Source organism: Nannobrachium achirus (assembly GCF_963921795.1).
Source record: "Nannobrachium achirus genome assembly, chromosome: 6".
Classification (NCBI taxonomy): Eukaryota; Metazoa; Chordata; class Actinopteri; order Myctophiformes; family Myctophidae; genus Nannobrachium; species Nannobrachium achirus.
This window is the reverse complement of record NC_137815.1, coordinates 42,718,500-42,743,452: the sequence shown is the minus strand read 5'-3', so window position 1 is coordinate 42,743,452 and position 24,953 is coordinate 42,718,500. Positions and strand designations below refer to the sequence as shown.

The 24,953-nt window shown below is 41.8% G+C and overlaps 2 protein-coding genes across 2 annotated transcripts in view; one reads left to right on the top strand and one right to left on the bottom strand.

Moving 5' to 3' along the window:
• The window catches only part of vgll4b (vestigial-like family member 4b), a 30,560-nt gene extending 25,134 nt beyond the window's left edge, over window positions 1-5,426 (top strand). The window contains exon 5 of the mRNA XM_080727539.1: window positions 1,793-5,426. Coding sequence (XP_080583665.1) covers window positions 1,793-2,055 — 263 coding nt within the window. The 3' untranslated portion in view covers window positions 2,056-5,426. The remainder of the gene's footprint in view (window positions 1-1,792) is intronic.
• A 3,844-nt stretch (window positions 5,427-9,270) lies between these two features.
• The window catches only part of atg7 (ATG7 autophagy related 7 homolog), a 137,376-nt gene continuing 121,693 nt past the window's right edge, over window positions 9,271-24,953 (bottom strand). The window contains exon 19 of the mRNA XM_080727270.1: window positions 9,271-10,999. Coding sequence (XP_080583396.1) covers window positions 10,967-10,999 — 33 coding nt within the window. The 3' untranslated portion in view covers window positions 9,271-10,966. The remainder of the gene's footprint in view (window positions 11,000-24,953) is intronic.

Sequence of the window (24,953 nt, the reverse complement as noted above, 5' to 3'; positions counted from 1 at the left end):
AGAGACCGGCAGGAAGCAAATATGTACACATGTGCACTCTCAACAACACCTGGGTTGCATGTTTAGTGAGGAGCACATTATTTATGTTATGTAGTTAGTTTCAACTGATGTGTTTCCAAGAGTGCTTACACCAGTTTCACATTGCACACAGTTGCACAGTGTTACACTCATGCATTTGGTAAAGGATATTAGAAAATACAGTGATAGAATATCTGGTTTATTTCAGCAACAACAAAACATTTGTCCAATTGTCAAATCAGATCAGAGCATTTAGAAATGAGTTTGCGAAATGAGCAGGATATTAGTAAATATGCCACCCAGTTGAAAAAGAAAACCCAGTAAACCATGCATCACTCCCATCTCCTGAAGATTTTGATTTAGTACATAAATTGCTATAATAGATATGCCATTAATAATTCTAGTAAAATAACAAGAAAGGAAAATAACGCATCTATACTTTAGGTATTTGTTGATTTCATTGACTGATTGATTGCTAGCATAGCAGAGTTATTCCCAGTAGAATGCTGTGGTCTCATCTGAAACTAGACTGTGTGGGAAACACTGTCAGGAACATGCATCTGCTCCAGAGAAAACACACTACTCTCTTCAGGCTGGAAAGAGACTTATGTAACAGATGTTAATGAGAGCAGGGTTAGAAATCCCCCTATTTCCCCTTGTTTTACAGTTGTCTATGTTTCATCGTTCATCCATAGTCATGATGGTAGTTCCAATAGCACAGACAGACTCAAACAAAAACAAAATACAGAGTTGTGCTTTGTTGCGTACAGGTGCTCTGTGCCGAAAAAGCCGATTTGAAAGCTCACAACACTTGCAGATTCGATGCGCGACACCCGCACGCAATTACGTGTAATCAGGCTTAACTGTCACATTTGCTTTGGTTTGATAACTTTACCAGACTGTTTTATGATTCTCATGACCTCGTTGTGATTAAGCATGGAACTTCAAACGACATAGAAAAAGATTAGTGTCAGAGCGAGTTAAAAGCTTTCTTTCTCGGTTGTATTTTATTTTTATTTCTCAGAATCCTACATCACGCTTACTCTTAGAATTGATGATTGTTAGGGAAAAGACAAAATGTCTTTCTAGAAACTGCCTGCTGATCAGCAACTAATTGTGTACATTTTTACGGTCTATGGGTTTGCCACTCTGACTTCATGCTCTGACGTCACTGTGATGTCAGGGGAACCACTCTATCAGAATGGATTTACCGCTCTGACATCACGCTCTGGCTTCACTGTGATGTCACCCTAACAGAATCCCTTTTATACCCATATATGGAGTTCCCTGATGTCATCAATATTAATGGTGCCCTATTAGAGAGATCCCTGTGATGCCAGGGGAACAAATCCCTTTTATGCCATATATGGAGATCCCTGATGTCCACATCACTGTGGCGCAACCTGTCGCCCTGAGGCGCCATACTAGTATATTGTCTGACTGTCGGTCAGAAACCTTGTATCCGCAAGTTTCAAATTTGTACGTTATTTCGTAAAGTAAAGCCCTGCTTCATCATACAAGACTGTCGCACAAAACTAGTGAAAATAGCAGATCTACAAGCACACAACGCCTTGCGATGCGAAGCGTTGTGTGCTTGTAGATCAGCTATTTTCACAATTTTAAATAATTTCTAAAATGATAAATACAGAACGAACCGTTTTTGGACATACAAGGTTTCCACCGACAAACGACGATATAACAATCGGACACAATGAGTTGGTTTATAACTATAATGATCTAACATAACCCTCTCCCCTCCTCTCCGCCCCGCCAGCCAACAACACGGCCTGTGACCCGGTGATCGAGGAGCACTTCCGCCGCAGCCTGGGGAAGAACTACAAGGAGCCTGAGCCCGTGGCCACCAACTCGGTGTCCATCACGGGCTCCGTGGACGACCACTTCGCCAAGGCCCTGGGGGAGACTTGGCTGCAGATCAAGAACAGCAAGGGCAGCCCCTCTTCGTCCGGCAGCAGCCCAAACTCCTCCCCCAACAGTCACATGGTCAACCACAACCACTCCCCTTCCGTCGTCTCCTGAAGGGGGAGGGGTTTTAGAGGGATTCATTAACCCCCGCCCACCTCACCCACTCGCCTCCCCCTGCCCCCGTCACCCCTCCCCAGTCACCCGTGGTGTGCACCCTTCTGACCTTCTCCCCATCAACTCCAGCTCTGACCCCCCCCGCCCCCTGCCTTTGTTGTTCGCCCTTTTTCGGGAGCACCCTCGAGGAGCGTCTGCACGCCGGCTGGTCTCCCAAACCACATGAAAAAACTCTTGAGGCTACACCCCCCCCTCCCCCCTCCCCCCTACCCCCCACCCCACCCTATGCACTCGCAGAGGATCAATGAAAGCAATAATAACAGGACGCGTTTTCCCCCACCGCTCCGTTAAAGCGGGAACGCTTTTTGCCGTTTGCGTAGCTGACACTTGACGTGCTAGCTAAGGTCCAGTTGTAACGTGGTGAAGGTTTTGAGGTTTTAAAGTGGGGGTCGACGTTGGGACTTGTCTGGCGCATCACTTGGCTCCATGCCCTTCAAACAATCAACCCTGCATGCCAAGCTTGGAGCTGAACTAGTGTCCATAACAATGTACATATATAAAAAAAGAAAAAAACAGCGACGAGAGGAGTTGTTTTTTTAAAACTTTCATTTTGTTGTTTTAACATTTTCTTTATTTCTTTTTTTTAAGTAGTTTTGTGTACTGCTTTTGCATTATGAGACGCCCGATATTTGAAAGGAAAGCAACGTGAATTACATTATTAATATTATTGTTATTATTATTATTATTACGGAGATGGAGAACGTCGTTACAAACCACCTGACTGCGCTACCAAAGAAACCTCGGATGCAGATCTTTATCTCGCCACCCTCTTGGAAAGGAAAAAGATAAAAGAACAAAAGCCATTTTATGATCACTCCTCTATTTTTATCTTGTTTCATTCTCTCTCTCTCTCTCTCTCTCAGCCACTGCTCCCGTTCTCTCACACTCTCCCCTGTGTAACTGTGTGTCCTGGTTGGCGCTGCTCCGTATGTGTCTACTTAAAGCGAAGGGAATGGTCTGATTTTGCACTACTTGTAGATGGTTAAACTCTGTTGAACGATGTAATCTGGCCTTGCACACACTGGAGCTGACGCAGCTGATTCGATAAGACATTGAGTTCTAGTTCCATTGCCGTTTCGTTTTCTGCTTTAGGCCCAATAGAAATAACATAAGTCATGACTGGCTAGAACAATTGGCATGTCCGGTCAAGTGAACATATTGGAAATATATAATTCACATGAGAAGAATGGGCACATAACATGCTGATTATGTTGCTATGTCCTATACAAACATAGAAATACACCCAGTTCAATAAATGAGCTAATTCCAGTGCATTGATTATGTGGTGTACTGTATCATTGTTCTAGGCCATGGTTACATGGTGCATTTAACCACTTAACACTATTATGCTTAGTGGATCTGGGTCCCCCCAGGGATCTGTTTGTTATACAAGATAGTCTCCTTTTTTTCCATGGCTATTTCCGCCAAACGTTCACCCCAGAATAGGGATGCTGGGGTTCATGTGGTTGACAGTGGGTCAGATCATTACGGTGTCGAGGGACACGGCAAAACATGATGGAAAGATTATGAAATCCAAAGTATAAAACAAAACAAAATAGCAAAAATCAACAAAGGCCAGCTGTACAAGCTCCAGTGTGTCAGGGGGCTTTGCTGAATAACGTGCTTTGATGTGTGTCGAGGGCTTAACTGCTGACAGTGATGATAGGATGGGTGATGTTGCCTTGTCACCTTGTGGTTTGAAAAGTCTAGTCTCTCAACCAGGGGAGAGAGAAGATTACTCAGATCTCTTTCTTCAAACACTCCCTTTGTGTGTGTGTGTGTGCGCGTGTGTGTGTGTGTGTTTCACTCTTTGAACACGGTTGTTGTAATTATATTTGGTTCATATGCCCCCCCCCGCTCTATCTCCTATCCCCGTATTTCCTCCCTCCTTCTCCTACACACTGTGGTTTGATAGTTTTTTTTAGAAGGTTTGATGGGTAAACTAGTGCTTTAACAGATGCATGTTTTATTTTTTTCTTTGTTTTTAATAGCTGGTATCTATTTGTGTTTTTATTTTTAGGCATTTCAATCTTACTACTACTAGCCTTTGATTCAGATGTTAGTTCTTTCTGTTGTCAGTAACAGTCGTAGACACTATACACTCACTGCTGGGTCAGTTGTACTCCATATTATTATTGTTATTATTATTATTATTTTGTATTTTTTGGTTTTTCAGTAATCTCAATATGGTAACAGACAGCTATAGTGGGACGGCCTCCGGACAGGCTCTGTTAAATGTTGACAGCTGCGTTTCCCAAAACCACCGTGGCACACAGAGGTTGGTGCCGCCGGCTACCAATGGAACAATTGTCAAGTTGGTGTTATGGTGGCTTGGGGAAATGTGGCCGATTTGGGTTTCTTAAGATGTTGATCCATCAGTGGTACAGGATGCTACAACCTTCTGCATGACTGAGCTGAGACACCAGACAGGCACTCAGGGACTGGTTTCCCAAAGAGGATCATAGCTAAATATGGAATTGAAAGACCGTAGGAGTCCTTTAGAATGTTTGGTTATCACTGTGCTACCACATCCTTCAGCCCTCAGTCAAATTAGCTAACAGTGATTGTGCACTAGCTCAGGCAAGTACCTGCTGTGGGCTAGCAGGCTAACATTTCCATGTCTGTTGTAATCTGCAAAAGCTGCCCACATTCCATTGTAAAGTGACTAAAGTCACAATGCTAAGATGCCTTTTGGGAAGCCAGGTCTCGTCTCTATAAGTGTAAGATCAGGTATGCGAATGTCCACATTAGAACACAAGGCGGTTTTCCCAAAACAATCGCCAAGAATGATATTTTTTTCCCCACTAAAATTCAGTAGACCAGTGGTTCTCAAAGTGGATTCCAGGAACTCTGGGTTCCTTTATGGGGGTCTACATTGTCCCATAGAGGTCTATAACTCCGACAGTGTACAAATGGAATTTGGTTCCATTTGTACACTGCTAGAGTTAAGTGGAGACCTTGAAATGCAAAGGTTTGAGAAACACTGCAGTAGACGACACATAAAAGATTTGTCAAAAAAGGGAGATCGTTGACATCTTTTTAAGATTTCTATTTTTCAAGCAACTCTTTTTTTTGGTGTGACATGGCATACCTGACTCCACTGCAGGGCCTTCAGCAATTGACTTGCTTTGTTCTTGCCTTGGTGTCCAGATCTATTTTGTATTTCAATGTTTTCTTCTCTGAACAACTTTGTGTTGTTGATGCGGTTAAGCTAGGCTACTGCAGTAGAGGAAATGGATGTAATGATACTCTACACAGGAGCCTGTATCAAGGTGGCATACATTCCTCCTATAGGGAACGTTGAGCAGGCTTCATAGTACACACGCACGCACACACACGCATGGCGCACGCACGCACGCACGCACGCACGCACGCACGCACGCACGCACGCACGCACGCACGCACGCACGCACGCACGCACGCACGCACGCACACACACACACACACACACACACACACACACACACACACACACACACACAATATCACCATATCCACAAACCCAGCTACTAACTAGTCAAAGGCAACCTAGAGTTCCTTAATGGTTTTTGCTTGTTCCACCAGCTAAATTGAGTTGCCTAGAATTACAACGTCCTTTTTAATACTTTGTTTATGAATCAATAAGATTGGCCATCAAGTAATGTTTTAATCATCATTGCATTATAATGCAACAATCAAGTATTTGGTTTCAAACATTTTTGGGAAACTCATAATGTAGACGTGAACTGCTCTGAAAAAGTCAAGTTCTTTAATGTTATTTTTTTCCCCCATTGCTTTTCCCCTTCTCTATAGCCATTGGTAAAATGGTCAATTGGACACGACTGCCACAGCTTTCACATTAGCTATTCATTCTGATTAATGGGCTCTGTAGTGATTAACAAACCTCAGCTATGTTACTGCTAATACTTTAAGCAATAAGCATAAGTATGGAATATGCAAGTAGCTACTGCTTCGATCGATGGCATGCCAGAACACGTCCAAAAGCTCTTGTCAAGGAGCTGTGTTCTGTCATGGGTATATTAGAATGCCCATACATTCCATCTTCCATCAACTAATTCGTTTTTTTGAACATGGTGGAACCAGAGCCAAACAGAAAATAAATACAAATTCTGGCTTTGTGAATTCCAAGCACTCATAATTATATATAACCCACCTGCCAGTCCACTGAGGTATTGTAACAGCACCTGCCAGTTATCTGAGTTAAGCCCCGATATATACTTTGTCGTACGATGGCACCGTGGGCCAAAAGCCACACTTTTACAAGCTCAAGATGTGAGCTTATACATCTGCCATTTCGGTCTGTGATGCCGTCGCACGACAGAGCATAAAGGAAGCATCAGATAGCTACGTTTTGACTGAAAGATGCATCTTGTTAAAATAAGTACTTCAACGGTTCGTGCTATCTCCACTTTTAAGTGAGGAGGGGAGGGGGGGTTCACATGTCCCCCGTTTCTAAACCTCCCTGATTGAGATTAGATGTAATTAGTAACACGTGAGGAAATTAAAAGAGGGAAAGGGGCTTTGTGTCCTGAGGTTTTATTATTCATTTTTATTATCATTTCACTACCACCCTGTAGGTAGAAGGCTCTCTCTGCTTCGGCACACACTTCCCTACACACTGTAGGAAAATCACTTAATTAAAAAAAAAAATCTTTTTTTTATAATAGGTAACTATAAGACCATCATTACGCTGTGCGTAACGAATGTACAGAGAAAAAAAATCGTAGGTATTTTTTGAGGAACAATTAATTTGTTTAATGATATGTAGCTATTTAATTGTTTTTTTCCCCTGTCCTTATATTGTAATCATGCATTTTCTTTTTTGTGAAAAAAGTTGATCTTTTTTGTTTATAGTTTGTCTTGATAGGAAGAAAAAAAAGCTTAAAGTGCAGGAACACAGGAAATGTATGAAAGTGCGTTAAGCGCCACTGGTGTGTCTGTGACAACAGCTACTTTGGCGTTGATCTTTTCAAACATCAAAATGAATTAAATACTCTTGTTGAACCATCTGACAGCTGAGACTAATGAACAAAAAAAAAAAAAAAACGTCATCCTTGTAATAGGGCTTAGCAGTGGGTGTGGTTTACTGGTGCCACTGACTAAAAGATCTGCCATACATTTCTCCCATAGAGATTTACAAATATTATCAATTATTTTAAGCTTAGAATCAAGCAATCCAGGATCCTGTTGAATCATGACCACAAAACCTTTGATTCAGTGTGAAAAGTAGACTACATCTACCCTTTGTTTAGGCTTTCACTTTTTTCTTTTCACAGAATCAAAGGTTTTATAGTCATGATTCAGCAGGATCCGGGATGGCTTGATTCTAGGCTTAAAATAACTGATATAAATATCTTTTGTAAATCTATGGGAAAATTGAATGGCAGATTTTTTACTGGCACCACTAAACTTCACTCACTGCTATGTCCTACAGAAAAATAGATCTATTCCATTTGAAACATCGATGAAATTTGATTTGATTTGATAACATCCCCAAACCATAACTAGTAAATGACTAGTCATGGGTTGGCAGGCTGGTTAAATATCCACTCCAGCATGTAATATTAACGTTATAGTATAAGCACGAGTAAGAAGCTCCGAAGACTTCAGGAGCTACAGTATATCAATCATCACAACTGAACTAATGTTGTAATTGTAATGTCATTTTCAGTCCATTTCAAATACATTGCTCGTGATTACTGAACATGCCTGAGTCAATAAAATCAAACTGTCCAGATGAACTTTGTAAGTCCCAAAACTAATTCAATTGAAGTTAATTTGATAACAAGTTCTTTGTGCAAGCAAACACATCTAAACATAAGGTTTATGTGTGCCTTTAGTGTGAATCGTTGGGACTTACGGGATTATCTAATTGGCCGAGATGCATTTTGAGCATGCGTTTGCTGCTCATTGCTGGGTACATTTTGATACCTATTGACATACCATGTACTGTATCTAGGGTCACAACATGGCCCCTGAAAGTAACAAATTAAAATGGAAACATTGATGATAACAATGGTGGAGGATGAATATATATATTTTTTTTGTTCAATTTTGACATGGAAGTAGCATGGACATGATGGTAGAAACCTGTAAAAACTGTATCAAGAAACAGTCAATCTGTGGCTCTGTGTCTCCTACTAAAAAAGGTTTTGGCAGGCCACCTTTTTTGTACGTAAAGTAGCCTTGATGAACAATAAAGTGCTCTTAAGCCACAGTCTAATAGTGTGGGTCATTTTTTGTGTGTGTGAAATTCTCCCTGTATATGTGCAGTTTTGTATTTTATATTAAAGTTGTATCATGTAACTTTTTTTATAAAACAAATCTTAAAATTGTCCTAACTCTTAAATCGCTAAAGTTTTAGAACACCCACTCCGTTATTTTCAGCTTCTGAAGCCTTCTCTTTATATGTTTTCTATGATCCTGACCGGGGTCCGGTTTTCGCGCAAAAATTACGTCATCATACACTACCGGCCAATCACAGCGAGGGTTATACACTGCCGGCCAATCACAGCGCATCTTGAAGTGGGGTCGCTAGCTATCACAATAGGGCGGCCATATTTGTAGGCGCCTGTGTGTCTCTATCTATACTCGGGTGAAACACTCCGTTTCTCCGGAATGCCTGAACGCACAGGAACCAGGGACCCCTCTAAAGATAGATCTCGGCGAGGTGGAGGCAGACGCGGGGGTGACGCGGGGGTGTGAGGCCCGGTCCGCGGCGAAAAACGGCCGAAAGACGCGGACGCTACTGACCACTAGTTGAGCAACTTACACAGTATAGCTTTAACCCCTAGAATAGCAGATCTACAAGTTCACAACAATGTGTTGCTACACGTTGTGAGCGTGTAGATCGGCTATCTAGTGTAGACAGAAAAAAGCGGTCCAAGTACAGAGACATGTCAGGCTCTTTAGAGCGAACTCCTGGAAGAGAGATTGATAAAGTCTTTGTCAAATACAGGCAACTATTCTTGTTACGTAGTCTTCTTTACATATTAGTGCCACCAATACATACAGATATTAAACTATTGTTTATTAAACAACTATTATTGTTTATAGTGTGCCAACTTTCTTCTTTAAATATGATATACATTATCATATCTATTAAAAATATGGAAAAGGAACATTCATAAAAGAAACATTTTATTCCAGTTGGTGATTAAATATCCCTTCGTTATTTTTAGAATATACATATTGTCCATACATGTTACCAGTTCTTTTTTTTTTCTTTTTTTACAAACACAAGGGTAATTCCACATAAACAAAGAGGCATGCACTCACATACAGAACAGATGGTTATAATATGTTTTTAATTACCCAGTACGCGATGTACAGCTCCAAAACGTTGAGTACAGTACAGTGCAGTATACAGTACAGTGGTAGCTCCAGGGCAGTCTGGCATTGTGGGTGTGTTTAAGTGTTTATTGCACAGAAAGCCATCTTCATATGAAGCGCCACTGCAATTTGACGGTGCATTCGGTACGGTACCATGACCTGGGAGCATGTCTGGGGCTTCCAAAAGGCACTGGCTTGTGAAACACAGGGAATAGTCTTGGAGTGGAGGCAAAAAGTGCCATTAACATCAATTAACCTGTGTATCGTTTCAATTTAAATAGCACCTCTGCAGTGGTTGGAGGCGGTCTCATTTCTCTTCCACTGGTGTAAGCTAGGACACCCACTGTACTGGTTAACAATTCCATTAGTTATTATTTGAAGCAGACCACACACAGGATCCGGTGACGATTCAGTAACGGGGCGGTTTCTCGATCCACTTGGCCAACACACTTTTAGAAAGAAAATGCAACATTTTATTAAGTTCAAACCTACAGTGAGTGAGAGTATGCGTGAGTGAATGAGTGAGTGAGTCTCAAGTCAATATGGTTGATATTAAAACAAAGGTATATTTAATATCAATCAAGTATATTATGTAGTGTATGTGTTGTCCCCTCTCTACCACCCTGTGTAGCCACATATACAGCGGAATGTGAATCTCTCTTCTTACTCGGGAGTTTCTACCAAGCATATCAGTAAACAAGCTTTTGTGAGTTTTGCTTGCAGATTGATTATTTTAGTTGTGCGACATGATGCACAACTAAACATGAATCAGATGTTATAGTTGTTGTGCTTGGTGTGGATTGATTTTATACTATAATAAACTCTGAAGACAATTAAGGGAGCGTCCACACTGATGTTGTCTTACAGTTGTGATTGCGGACTTCGGCATCCACTTTAACAATATATTTATAGTTAAAATGGTTCGGATGGATGGCCCATTACTCACTGACTATGTTTTGGGGAGTTTTACACTAAGGTGAAAGTCTACATCTTTGGCTGAACTCAGCTGAGGATGTAGTCACGATGAGACCATGAGACCTGTATGTCGATTAGACTTCTTATCAGGGGTTTTTCTTTAGACATTTCTATGGGAGACTGTGAAGCACTTACTCTTTCATTCAATCTCTTCCTTTTATCAGCATTCATGTGCTTTGTTCTCCGTCAAGCTATGACTGATAACCCGTTTGTTAATACTACTTGATAATAATTAACTTGGACCTGACGGCACTCACATTGCTTAAGAAAGAGTCACTTCCCAGACGGGCTTTTACATTTAGAATCACATTTCCCATCTCCAATGCATGAAAAAAAGAAAGAAAACATACAAACAAACAAACAAAAAAAGGAGTTACTGCAGGAGCTAAGCTTCATTTACACTCCATTTCATGAGGGTGTCGCTTGCCAAAAATGGGTTGTTTTTGGCAAGCACCCTCACTAGAGTGTATGAAGGAAGCTGAGGCTCTGGTCCAGTCTGTCACATCAGCTCCTCTGGTCACCTGGACGTCCTTCCTCATCCTCCTCAGATACTCTCATCATCACTCATGTCCCAGATCTGTAGTCAAAAACAAAAACGAAAAAGATATTCATATTTTGTATCCGATAAAATAATGATGTCTTTGACATGGCTACACAAAAAAATCATCAAAAACACCATAAATAAATAACTCACAGATACATACTGTACATGTAGGTACAGGTAATATCAGACATTACCCAAGATTGATATATTGTGCTTATGGATACAATAAAACAGTAAATCAGGGTTTCCAAAACCTTTTCAGCTCTAGACCCAAAAGAGAAACTCTGTGCCCCAAACTATTATCAATTTTATTTTTGTATGTCTATTTTTTACTGAAGAGTAGAAAAACAAATAAGACATTTGTAGGAAACTGGATATTTACTTAAAATAATTATAATTGGGAAAAATGGATTGGTTGGTTGACCAGCTAAATCAGATGAACGGTATGTTTCCCTTTAAAATGCTATACAATAAGTGATAGATTATTTAACACTATTATGTTTTTGTGTAACGATATAAGACAGAGAGAGAGAGGGAGACCAATAGCAGATTTTTGGGTAAGATGCCGATCCCAAAGAGATCTAGACCACCAATTATCATTGTTTTGACTGATATTTTGGCAAAAAGTACAAATTAAATTCTAGTCAATTTGAAAAACTTTTTCTAGTTTTTAGAAAATAGAAAATTAAAAAATCCTTTAAGACTTCAAAAAAGTCAAATAGTGAAGGATGTATCGGTATGGCTCTCAAAGAGAGAGAGAGAGGGGTTGGGGGGGCTTACGCAATAGTGTGTCAGTAAACAACAGTGGTATTCTCACAGTAGCAGATTCTTCACATGCTTTCTTCCATAAGACGCAATTCACATACCTCTAACAGCGTCTGGAATGTTGCATGCTCATGGCACTCACTCAGTGTGTGAACCATATTCACACACACTGACACGCACAGGGATTTGACACCTACATGACACATTGGTTTGTTGAGTGATGCTTGGCCAATGTACAGTAAAAGAAATGTGAACGCCACTACAAAGACTTTGCCCAGAAGCCACTGAATATGACCTTCTATTCTTAGACCAGGGACATGGAGTGCAGGTTTTACGAGTGCATTTCAACATGGGTAATTTAGCACCAACAATATGTCAAGAAACCAGAAATCCCATCCTTCAGAAACCTATAGAAGAAGAAGAAAACATTTGGAGAATGTTTAGGCCATTCTGAAAGCTATTCCTTTGGCATTGTCCACTGAATGTGGCCTGAGAAAGGGTCACAAAAAGAATTGAGAGTGTGCACACCTGTGTGAAGGTGTCCGCTTGTGACAGAACCACGCAGGACACATTTTAATGTCTGAACAGGCCCCCAAGTTCATCGTTTTGTTTACCCTCCTACAAAACTGTTCTAGTTTTGATACAAAAGAGCTGTGTCACCCCACCGCTGTGGTTTTGGCCACTGGTTGCAACGTTTTTGAAATGTGAGAAAATAATTGACAGGGAGCAGCCTGTCAGAGAGATAGAGAGAGAAAGAGAGATAGAGAGAGAGACAAAGAAAACTATAATTATACACATCATTACAGTAATTGCTGCATGTGGAAGTCCTCTGTAAATGACTTCAGAAACGGGGAGCAAGGAGAGGAGAGTGGAGCGGGGGGGCACAACATGGGGGAGGGAGAGTGGAAGGAAGCCATGAGAGTATATCATCACTGTCGGGCAGAAACCTTGTATCTCCAGGTTTCAAATTTGTACGTTTTCTTTTTTAGTAAAGCAAAGCCCTGCTTCACCACACAAGACTGTCACACACAACTAGTGAAAATAGCAGATCAACGCCTTGCAGTCCGATGCGTTATTTTAAACCCATTTAGTGCTCCAGACATGAACGGGTTAAAATGTCCAGCGTGCCTCTCGCAGGCTCCATCCGCGGCCCGCCTCTTATTTTGAAGGCCAGAAGTCCATTGCGTAAACATTTCCGGTTTGACGTCATGACGTCATTCAACGGAAGCGATCGTCACCCCATTCCGTTGCTGTAATGGCCGATCGTTGCCTTTGTTATTACGTTATTGTAGCGAGAATCTAATGCCATCCTTGGCTTTAAAAGTGTTGTTTGGAGAAAATGGACATTAAAGATGAGATCCACCGTCGGCCTCCATGTTAAGGGATTACTATTTTGTGCACGTGGATCCGTGATGATGATGAATCGGCGAGTCCAATCGTGCCAGGACTTTCCAACGGACCGTAGGGTAAGAGTGCCAGCGTTACTCTATATACAGTATTTTACGCGAGTATACTCGGGATCGGCACTCTAAATACTCGAGTATTTTTCACAAGTATACTCGGGATCAGCGTTAAATGAGTTAAATCGTTTTTTAAATATAAAAAATCAAACCTCGGTTCGAAGTGGAGTGGTGAATCTGAGCAGCGTGCGTGCGTGCGTGCGTGTGTGTATGTGTGTTGAGTGTGCCTGGCCTGCACAAAACAGCGCCCCTCCTTTAACTAGTGTGTTGTGTGTGGCCACTCAAGGTATTGCCAGGCTACGGACACGGCCAGCCAGCCACCCAGCCACCCAGCCACCCACCCACCCACCCACGGACATACCCACGGACATACCTGTCTATTGGGAGTGCTTTCACCACTCCAAAAAGGTGAGTTTTGGACATACAAGGTTTCCACCCGACAACAACGATATGAACAGTGTAACAACAGCCCAGGGAAATAAGTGACCATGTTCAGATTCTGATAACCCAGCATTGGCCGGGTTATTGTATGGGTGAAATAGGCCCTCTCCAAACTCTGCCTCCCTCTTTCTCTCCCACCCCCCCTTGTGCAGAGCGAGCTCTGGTCTCAAATCAAACACAACCTCCCTCCCTCCCTCCCTCTCTCACTGATCGAGCTCTGGTCTGATCTGGCACTCAACAGTAAGTCAAGAAATTCATGGCAGCCATTTTGCTCTTAGCGTCATACTTGAGGAGGGGGATGAAAGCTGTGTAAATGGGTAGCATCACAAGTTGTCAGGGGAACCAATCTTAACAGAATGGGTTTGCCACTCTGACATCACGCTCTGGCCCATCAATATTAACACAATCTCTTGCCCCCCCCCCCCCCCCCCCCCAAAAAAAAAAAGAAAAAAAAAGAAAATGCTTCTCCACCAGGCCTGAGGAACCCGAAAAAAAGGCCGGAACTAATTCTCCGCGATCGGTTTCAACACGGACCCATTATGGAGACGATGGAGCGATTAACATTGAGGCCGAAACCGGAAGCAGGATGATCCATCCTCTGTTCCGGCCGTTAGCTTTCTGTGTATACAACACGGCTTACAAATAGACAAAGGCTGGACGGATTTGAATTTTTTTGTTTTGTTTTCGAAGCTGATGAAATACCCGCACACGCACGATGCATAGTCCGTGTCCAATCGGCTGGTTCTACAGACAGGGATCTCCAATCTCCATGTATGGGCATAAAAGGGTATGACGTCAGATGTCATAGACATCATAGGACTTTGATGTCAGATGTCATAGACATAGGACTTTCACATAACGAATAACTGAGTAAGCATGTTTGGGCTCTCACAGCATATCTCCATAATACAGTACATGGATCTCCATATATGGGTAACTGTCTGACATACACAGGCCAGATGGCCAAGAATTGGCGTGACGAGGTTGCATGTTGCCCTGAGGTGTCTTACTAGTTAAACTGTTACTGTACTGTTAGATTTGGTAAGTGGACATACAGTACATAAAGCCTACGTTCAGTTAAGTCCAGTAGATACACAGTACATCATGAATGAATATGATTAAGCTCTGGTTGCAACTCCTGGTTTTTATTTCTGTCCTCCTAATCATTTATACTCTCTTCACCGGAAATAGCCAATCTATAAGATTGCCTATTTTCGCCATCATTTTAATGTTCAGCCATTATGACATGCCCAGAATAGGGCATGTGGTTATTAAGAAACCTCACAGTCACAAGCTGAACCCAATCTGCAACCTGCTGCTCCAAGGCCCAGTGTGCAGCTGTAGATGTCAGCGGGTATCAGGATGGTGTGCAGTTGCTCGAGACTCCAGAACTGTTAATCTTCCAGCTCTGTCAGGTTCCTTATTCAGACATGAGCAGGGTTGCTCCAGAGAGGTCCGGGGCAGTGTGGAGAATCAGGGACAAATTCATATCAAAGCTCAGGGCCTCGGCTATTATGTCCCACTGCTGCCTGGTAGCGGCCATCAAAAGGACAACTAGCAAAAGGACGCTTTGAAATGGAGTGACATTGGAGCCCCTCTTTGGACAGTGGCCATGCCTTGCTGATGGTGTGTGTGTGTGTGTGTGTGTGTGTGTGTGTGTGTGTGTGTGTGTGTGTGTGTGTGTGTGTGTGTGTGTGTGCGATCCTTTGTGCAAAAATGAAAGAGGCTGAAAAGAGGCAAGCACAAGCAGAAGGGAGGGGGGAGACCTTACGTAACATGAATAGCTTGGGCTAACTGAAGCCAACAGCTTTACTACTTTCATTCAGCCTCTGCTGAATAGTTGGGATGTTTCTCAACTGTTTACTCAGTTGTGGCAACCAATACTCAGGTTTGTGTAAAGAAAACAAGATTAAAATTAAATGACTTCATTTTTTTAATGTTTTAACTTTATTTTATTTTTTATATATATATATTTCTTTTTGTGGCTTTTCTGCCTTTATTGATAGTATACAGTGTAGATATAGACAGGAAACGGGGTGAGAGAAACGGAGAGTGACACGCAGCAAAGATCGTCGGATCGGGACTCGAACCCGCGACGCGCCATCATGCATCAGAGCCTATGTGGTATGCGCCTGGACCGCTAGTCCAGCGGGCGCCCCACATTTTCATTGTGTATGCATCTTTTATTATTCTTCTAAAAATTATAGCAAGCTAGCCATTGAAGTCACTTTCAGTAACATGCCCTTCATGAATAAATGTGAACTAGGATACACAGTAACAACGAGGGGAAAAAAAGAACACATTTACGCTTGCATCTATTCTGGGGTGAACATTCGGCAGAAATAGCAGATCTTCAAGCTCTCAAGGCCTTGTGTCAGTTTTTGGCCATTCTCTCAAGACAGAGTCTGTAGCTGGAAGAGGGACAACCCGAGTGGGCGTCCCCTTTTCTTTGACGATGGCTAGTCAGATTGTTTTTTGGCTGACATTATTAACACCTGGAAGAATCTGGTTAACATCGGGTATTAAGTGGTTCATAAATTAATTACATTTTTAATTGGACTAGACTTTTACACAGTGGCCTCTAGTTTCAGGGTGGTAAACTGGCACACTTGGCCATGTAACCACTCAACCCAACACAGTGTTTTCTGGGAGTACCATGCACACATTAACAAAATATCCTGTCAGCGATTCCGAGTATGGTGAGTGGAAACCGTTGCCGTGGATGTGGCGTTCCTGATGGTGGGTGGGTCAGCAATATTCCGCTGACAATGTCCAATTTAAGTGTGATTAATGACAACCATATCTATCCAAATATGACATCCCTGTTCCCCTTTATAAGCAGAACCACATAGACCGGATGGGTCAGTGGTTCTCAAAATAGGCTCTGGGGACCCCCAGAGGTCCTTGAGGGTCCCTAGAAAAATGTGTTAATTTGGCATGAATTATAGTTTTGCTATTCAAATAATATCAATAAGCTTGTACATCTGCTATTTGTGAGCTTGCAGATCTGCTATCCTACTATAAAAACTCGGAACACGCGTCGAGTCGAGCTGGTGTCGAGTCGGTCAGATAGGCGGTTGTCCAGAACCGCCAATTACATTGATATGCCCGCACTCCCATATATGGGAAAAATCGACTTCAAACTCACTGTATGGGTATTGCCGCCAATTTTGAATAATTTCCAATCATATCATTTCTGTTAAGGAACCCTATTAAGGTCTCAGCCAATTGAGGACCAATAAAACGTAAATAAAATTTTATAGAAGGTATCGGTTGTGGAGCGCAGCAGGCAGGTCAGATATTCCAACGGCATGCACTGCATGATTATTTTATGCCAATCTTTCTTTTTTGGCGGTTTTTCATTGATCCAAGACAACAAAATATTTTTTCTCGCACCATAGGTTAAAAGATTAAACCGACGTTTGTGGAACTTATTGACAATCTTATTATCAGGAAGTCCCAGAATCAGACACAAAGTGTCAAGTTCAATTTGTTGAAGAGATTTGGTGTTTGAGGGGAAAGAAACGAAGGGGGCCAAGGACAGAGCCCTGGGGGCCTCCGGTCAACACAGTATATAGGGTTTAAGTGGTTGCTTATCCTCATCAAACTAGAGGCCAGTGAGTGCAAAACGCTTGCATTACAAAATACCTAATCTCCTTATCTTTCTTAATTAGTCGAAAATATCACATACGAGCACCGAGACAGCATGTCAAAGGGATTGGCAGGAGAACAACTCATGCTGGCAACATATTGTCAATGCCCAACACATGTTTTTATCTTTGAACCAGCCTTATCTCTCCTGGACCTCCAAACACTGGGTTGAAGCTGGATGTCGGATGTTTAGCTCAAGTCCACTTTAAGCTGTGTATAATCTCTATGTGTGTGTGTGTGTGTGTGTCTGTGCGCGCGCGCGTGCGTGCGTGCGTGCGTGCGTGCGTGCGTGCGTGCGTGCGTGCGTGCGTGCGTGTGTGTGTGTGTGTGTGTAATCAGTTAGTTGATATAACAGAATACTATTCCTGGCTAGTTGTTGAAAAAAGGCTGGGATTTGATCAGATAAGGCAGGTTTTGGTTGGGAGCTGTGGGTCCGTAGAGTCAGTGCCAGCTTTGTGCTGCTGCTGATTATTATTCTTTCAGCAAAACAATATGTCTCTGCCACTCTGTAGCAGGGCTTCGTCTATCCTGCATCTTCTTCTATCCATTACTTTTTCCATGGATGATTGAATCGACGCAAAAACATTCTAATTAATTTGTTTTATGAATAGATACAATTGATAAATCAACCTAAACCCTATTTTATACTTCTTTGTACAAAATACAAATACCAAAAATTGTAGATATACTGTGTTTAGTATTTTTTAAATGCATTATTTAAAAAAAAAGTTGCAACAGAAAGGAAGAAAGAAAGTTTTGTTTTTGTTTGAACCACTTTTAAAAGAGTTGTCACTATACTTGGTGCGCTCTTTTGTCCCTCTACACCAGACCTTTTTGCCAAAAATAGCTGATCTGCATGCTCACACCGCGTCGCAACGTGACACATTTTGAGCTCGTAGACCTGCTATTTTGGAGAGAACAGGGATTGCTTGGGATCAAGTGGTTAACCTCCAGTCATTTTATTTTTTACTTCCCGGATGCAAATGTGTTGCCGAGTAGCATCTGCCAAAAATTCTAATAAGCAATTCCTGCTTATTGGCAGAAATGGTATTGTTGCTGCCGGGCAGCATTAGCTTATTGATTTGTCTATCGGGAAGCCTCTTATTGCTGAGTTATTAGAGCCTCTGTGAATGACATTACTATTTATAGGTTGACTATTTCTTTAGCTGAGGTGTGTTGCTGAGAAAAGGAGCAAACTATATACAGGGTTCCCACACATTTTTACCAATTTATTTCCAAAACTTTTCCAAAACTTTTCCAGAATATTTAACCCAATTTCCAGGACTATATAACAATAATTCAGCTCAATAATGAGTCACTTACTCCTATGCGCAGTGCCCAAAGACAGGTAGTGTATGCCAGTAGTTCTCAACCTTTTCAGGCTGTGACCCCTGAAATCATATTTGAACTGGGGACCCCGGCACCCTGGCGAGCACTAAGAGTTGAGGAATTTTGTATAACACGGTTTTATTGTGAAAATAGCAGATCTACATGCTCACAACGCCTCGCGTTGCGAGGCGTTATGAGCATGTAGATCTGCTATTTTCACTATTTCTGCCTCTAATATTTGATGATTTGGCCAATGTTTAATTTGTCATTTCAGATGTATTAACAAAATCAATAACCAAAGACAATGCATAGCTATTTTTTCCAGGACCTTCCAGGACCCTTGATCAATTCCAAAACTTTTCCAGTACTAGAAAAATATTTTTCTAATTTCAAAATATTTCCAGGAATTTCATGACCGTGGGAACCCTGTATATGAAGGGAGCCTGCAGTACTGCACATGACCAGTTGGTGAATATAATAATAATAACAATATGGCTTACAGGAACCCATCCTAAATACGGGTGGCCCCGGTAGGGTTCCAACCTTTAAAACCCCTTACTTGTGTAAACAGCATCCTTTACCCACTACCCTACGCAGCACCACACTGCCACTGATGGCCTATGCTATTAAACACACATCTGCTTTGCATATCAGAACTGACACCAAAGCACAAAGTCAAGCTTTCATCAGAGAGATTGGCTCCATCTGACGAGCAATTAGTGGACCACACAGGGTGACGTGCTTTATAGTCGTTGGATATAGTGCAGTGATTTTACCGCGTGCTGTAGTAGCTAATCCGGGATAAAAGTGGAGACCCATCCTAAAAACATAATTCACATTTTAACCCCCCAAAAACCCTGTGGTAGTTTACTTTAGATTTATGAACTATGTTGAAGTCTCTCCTCAGGTCTGAATATACACAGCCAAGACACCAGTTTACTGGCAGCAGAAACACCTTTTAAAGCTATAAAAGACACGGGAGATTTTCAGGATAAAACTTTTAACCACTGCTACAATATAAAATAAGTTCCATGTAAAAGTACAAACTAGCCTCTCCTTATTCATAAGACGACCAACTCAAAGAGTTATTTCTTCAGGTCGTTTTTAGAAATGTATTTTAATCACAAATATTTTCTAGTAACTAACCAAGCCCCTTATACAGTAGTTGAACTTGTACTTATTTGTCTGGCGTTTTCCTCTCTACACAATCTGTTGTACAAAAAATAGACGATCTACATGCATGTACATGTTCTGGGCTTGTAGATCTGCTATTTTTGCCAAATGTTTGCCTATTTTCTCCAAAATGTTCACCTACAGTATTATGACATGCCCAGAATTCAGAATTCAAGTGGTTAATTCTGTTTCAGAGTGGATTGTCATTTTTTTTTAAACCTATGATTTGTCTTGAGGAAGCCAAAGCAGTACATACCATTGTGATCATGACAATGAACTCTTTTGCTCCGTGATACGCGGTAAACATTTGAACTGAATTATGTGTGTGATGGATCTTTCTGCAGTGTATTTGTTCTTTTCTGAACTTCAAAGTAAAATCAACCAATCAACCAAATGACCAATAAATCAACTCTTCGCAACATACAAGAATTAGTGTGCTCAATTTCTGCAATATATGTGTTATTTTCTGAACTTCAAAGTAAAATCAATCACCCAATCAAAGAACCAATAAATCAACTGATCGCAAATGTCCAAGAAAAAGCGTGTTAATGCTCAATTTCAGCAGTTAGAATGGAGCAGGGGGGAACAGCAGCATCACATGAACTCAGTCAAGAAGGCATTCAGGTATACTGGTGGTAAACTAGAGATTAGAAGCAAAACGTTGACCATAATTAAAGCTATACTCTGTAAGTTGCTCAACTAGTGGTCAGTAGCGGTATAGCAAACCGCGGTCGCGTCTTTTTTCGTCCGTTTTTTGCCTCGGACTCTCGCGTCCCTCTACGGCCAGGCGTTCGGGAGTTACAGACTCTTACACCGGAGTAAATGCATGTATGATCTGGTAGTGTATGATGACGTCATTTTGCCAGGATCATAGAAAACATATTTACAGAAGGGGCTGAAATTCACGGAGTGGGTCTTCTAAAACTTTAGTGATTTAATAGTTAGATCAAATTTAAGATTTGTTTAATTTAAAAAGTTACAGAGTATAACTTTAAACGAATTCATTTCTATGGTACAGAACAGACACGTTAGGAGAAACACTCTTCTTTCCAATGCTTCTCCTCGTGTTTCAGCACTCTCTGCTGTAAAGTGTTTTCAGTGGACAAGGCCACTTAGGACAATAATAGTTCAAAGGTGGCAACATTCAACACTTGTGAATGAAAATTGCAATACAAATTAAATACATTATTGTTTATTTATCGGCAGTGCAAGTTTGGACACATCGCCCCCAGATATGGACTAGTTCTGTAAGATTTTCGAACATCTTTCTTCGAGCCCAACTTCTAGTGGATGAAAGTAACTGTATAATTTTGTACACACATACTGTATATGTATATACAGGCCTGTGTACAAATATGTTTGCTGTAGAACCTGGTAACAACTCAGACAAGCGTGTGGTAGTCTCTCTTCATTAGCTAGTCCCCCCAGGAATCCGCGGAGAAAAATGCTTTATTCCGCGGAGAACAATCCTGATTCTGCGGAATTCTGTGGTGAACAATTCTTGATTCCGCGGACATTAATAAACAACCTAAAATGACCAGTTATCAAGCTAAAAATGATATAGTTCTAATAATCAAGTAAAACCCTTCATGAAATAGCTACAATTAATTGTAATTAGTGGTTAGAATAATCAAATAATCATTTTTGAGAATAAAAATCTAATATTAAATCTATTATTTTTTTAATTGTTATTGTTTTTAATAATTACTTTCTGTTGCAAAGACTATATTGTCATGCAAATTAACCAATGCCCATAGTAACCACATTTTAGAGGATAGCCTACCTACTACCTAGTATGGGTGTAATATTTATTTATTCTCTTCTGTATTAGCATTGTTATTGCCAGGACCATTATAGAGGCAGAGAGGAACTATAGATCAGGACACAGTTTCTGTCAGGAACGAATGTGGGACCGGACCAATACAGCGTCAGTGCAACTAGCAGGAGGAAGCTAAGCTATTCCCCAGGCTCTGTATGAAGTGGCCACTTGCCAGACCATGTACACATTGTTTTATAATAGTAGTAATGACTACTCCCGCCGCTCTGCTGCCACTCGCGACCGCTATTCCGCGGACGTCAGAAAAGTCCGCGAACGGCCGAGAAATCCGCGGGTGGTCGCGAATTCCGCGAAAAATTCTGCGATCGCGGAATCGCGGATTCCTGGGGGGACTAATTTAGCTAGCCATTCAAATTGGTTATTTTCACACACAATTCATGTACAGTGTTCACAAAGTAGACAATGAAAAAGAAAGAAGGAAGGAGAGAAAGCAAGCAAGACAAAAAGAAAGATGTTCCTGCAGTCATAGAAAGGCTTTAAGTGGAACACCTAAGGCCTCGAAAGACATAAATCCTGCGGGAAAGGAGAACGAGATGCGAGAAGCAGAGAAGATTACCAGCAGCTTAGAACAGAGCCACAGTGCTGGGAAGACTTTATTTGTTCAAACCTACGTCTCATTACATCACCTGGCTTACAGGTGTTACTCTGCACTGCACCCCTAACCTCATCTGTTCTTCTCTCATATCCTCTCCCAGGAGAACTGCACTCATCTTGGGAAGATATACATCATGCGAAGAAATACAAACATCACATAGAGGAGGCTTTGGCTTGGAAATTTCCCCCAAACAATGACAACAATAGCTGGCGTGCGTGCTTGTGTGTGTGTGTGTGTGTGTGTGTGTGTGTGTGTGTGTGTGTGTGTGTGTGTGTGTGTGTGTGAGTGAGAGAGAGAGGGCAAAAGTTTTCAAAGCCTGGATAACGGCATGTCCATGCATGAACATACACACACCCCCTCCATAAATCACACATACATATACACCGTAGACATGGACACTCGCCCACACAAACACATGCACACTTGTTCATGCAGGCAGTCACAAACACATACGTACAGCACACACACGCGCACACACACGCACGCACGCACGCACGCACGCACGCACGCACACGCACGCACACAGTTTTACTTATGGGCTTATTGTGAATAAAGGATGATGTGAATAAATGATAAAGTTGTGGTGTACAGTTTCCACCAGCGTTTCAGTTACCAACATAAAGCCTCCACTCAGCTGTGAAATGGCAGCGCTTTGAAGCACAAAGGAAGAGACAAGCTCTCCAGTCACCTGAGAGGGGGAGGAGGGGGGGTGGGGGCACTGCTGGGGTTTGGACAATCACACACAGTACAGGGGAAACGCTCCCTCCTGCTTTACATCTGTACCACTGCACAGTGTAAAAATGTACACGTAAGGAAGGGTCAAATTCACACTCTTATTCTCCTGCCTTCGTATACTTAGGACATACCAGAAAGCAAGCAAGTATTCTCATGTGGCCCATAGGGCAGGAACCTATCTCTTGTTTCTGTAGCGTGAGGCATCTTTTTGAAGATATTTTTGGGTGGTTTTCCGCCTTTATTTATAGTTTAAACTGTGTAGGAAACAGGGGAGAGATACGGGGAGAGACATGCAGTAAACATTGTCGGGAACGAGACTCAAACCCGCGATGCACTGTCAGGCTTATGTGCCTATAGGTGCCCGGACCGCTGGACCACGGCCCAGGCTTAGCGTGAAGCGGATTGATGTAAGAGTACATACTGTACCTCAGCCATGATAATACAAGTACACCGCCTGGAGTACTTGTATACTCAGTGACAGGGACTTCCTCACAATCCAGCCCTTGATGCTGAGTGCCAAGCAGGGAGGCACTGGGTCCCATTTTTATAGTCTTTGGAGTACACTATTACAGCACTACTACTACCATTGGAAATTAAGTTTGTTGGGAGGGCCAGGGCGAGTAGTTCACCCCCAAAATGACTTTTTTTTCTATTGATTAGTCATGCCATGGAGACTAGAGTTCATTAATATTTTCAGGTTTTTGTCACATTCCTAAGACAAAAATGTGATAACAATAAATTTACCCCCATTCGTTCCGGATGGGGACCCGTTTCGAAACGGGTCCCCATCCGGAATCAATGGGGGTAAATTTACTCGAATCAAATTTTTGTCTTAGGAATGTGACAAAAACCAAAAAATATTATTGAACTCTACTCTCCATGGCATGAGTAATCAATAGAAAAAAAGTATTTTTGGGGGTGGACTACTCCTTTAATATTTGTCTGGGAAGACAGTCTTTCATATTCCAGTAAAAGTATCAAGCAGGCTTTAGTGTTATGAGGTCTGTGGCTGTTCTTCTTCCAGCAAAACACGCACGCACGCACGCACACACACACGCACACACCCCAAAAACAAAGAAACACCTACAGCTGCTCACGTGCGCACGTGGAATGACGAAATATTCCTCATGTCACGTGCCACAGACTTGGAATGTTGAGTGGAATTCTAACAAGCCAAATTCCACCATTCCTGTGTCAGGCATTCCATCAGAATGGAACTGGAATCTGCTGTGTGGCCGTTTTACCAGTAGAGTGGCTGTGAAGCTTAAAGGTCACTCGCATAATGAGTGAGGCAGTGGTGGAAAAAGCACTCACATTTTTTACTCAGGTAAAAGTATCAATACCGCGATGTAGAAACACTGTTACAAGTAAAAGTCTGGAATTCAAAATTTGAAATTTGAAATACTAGTTTCTGAAAAAGAACCTTTTTATACAAAGACGGTGTCTCAAGTAAAAAAAAAAAGGCGATCTACAAGACAGAGAATAAATTAGGTATAAGCAGGGTGAAAGGTCGGGTCTCTCGCAAAGGACTACACCTATGGGTGGATTCTGGACTGACTGGCTGATGCAAGCACACCATTTCTCCTAGACAGCTGGATAAGAAAAGAGAGACATGGATTCTTCTGAAAATCCTACAGTAATTGTAGTCATCTATTTGTACTTAATATTCTATGCCAGGGGTCTTCAACGTTTTCAGGCCAAGGACCCCTTAGTTGAGAGAGAAATGAAGCAGGGACCCCCACAACCTTTTCATAGATTCCATATAGTTTTCCATATCGTTTGACAGCAGTGTATTTTGGATTCATGCCAATTTGTGTTTTCAGATATTTAACCACTTGAACCGTCGATACTTAACTCATTTAATGCCACCCTTTCACCACTAGAGGGGGCCAAGTGTGCCACAGACAATCCCATAGAGATATGCTGGTATATGCAGAAGCCCTGCAGCCATGACTTGCCTAAACACTTTCCTTTGTGCATGTACAGGAAGAGGATGAAGTT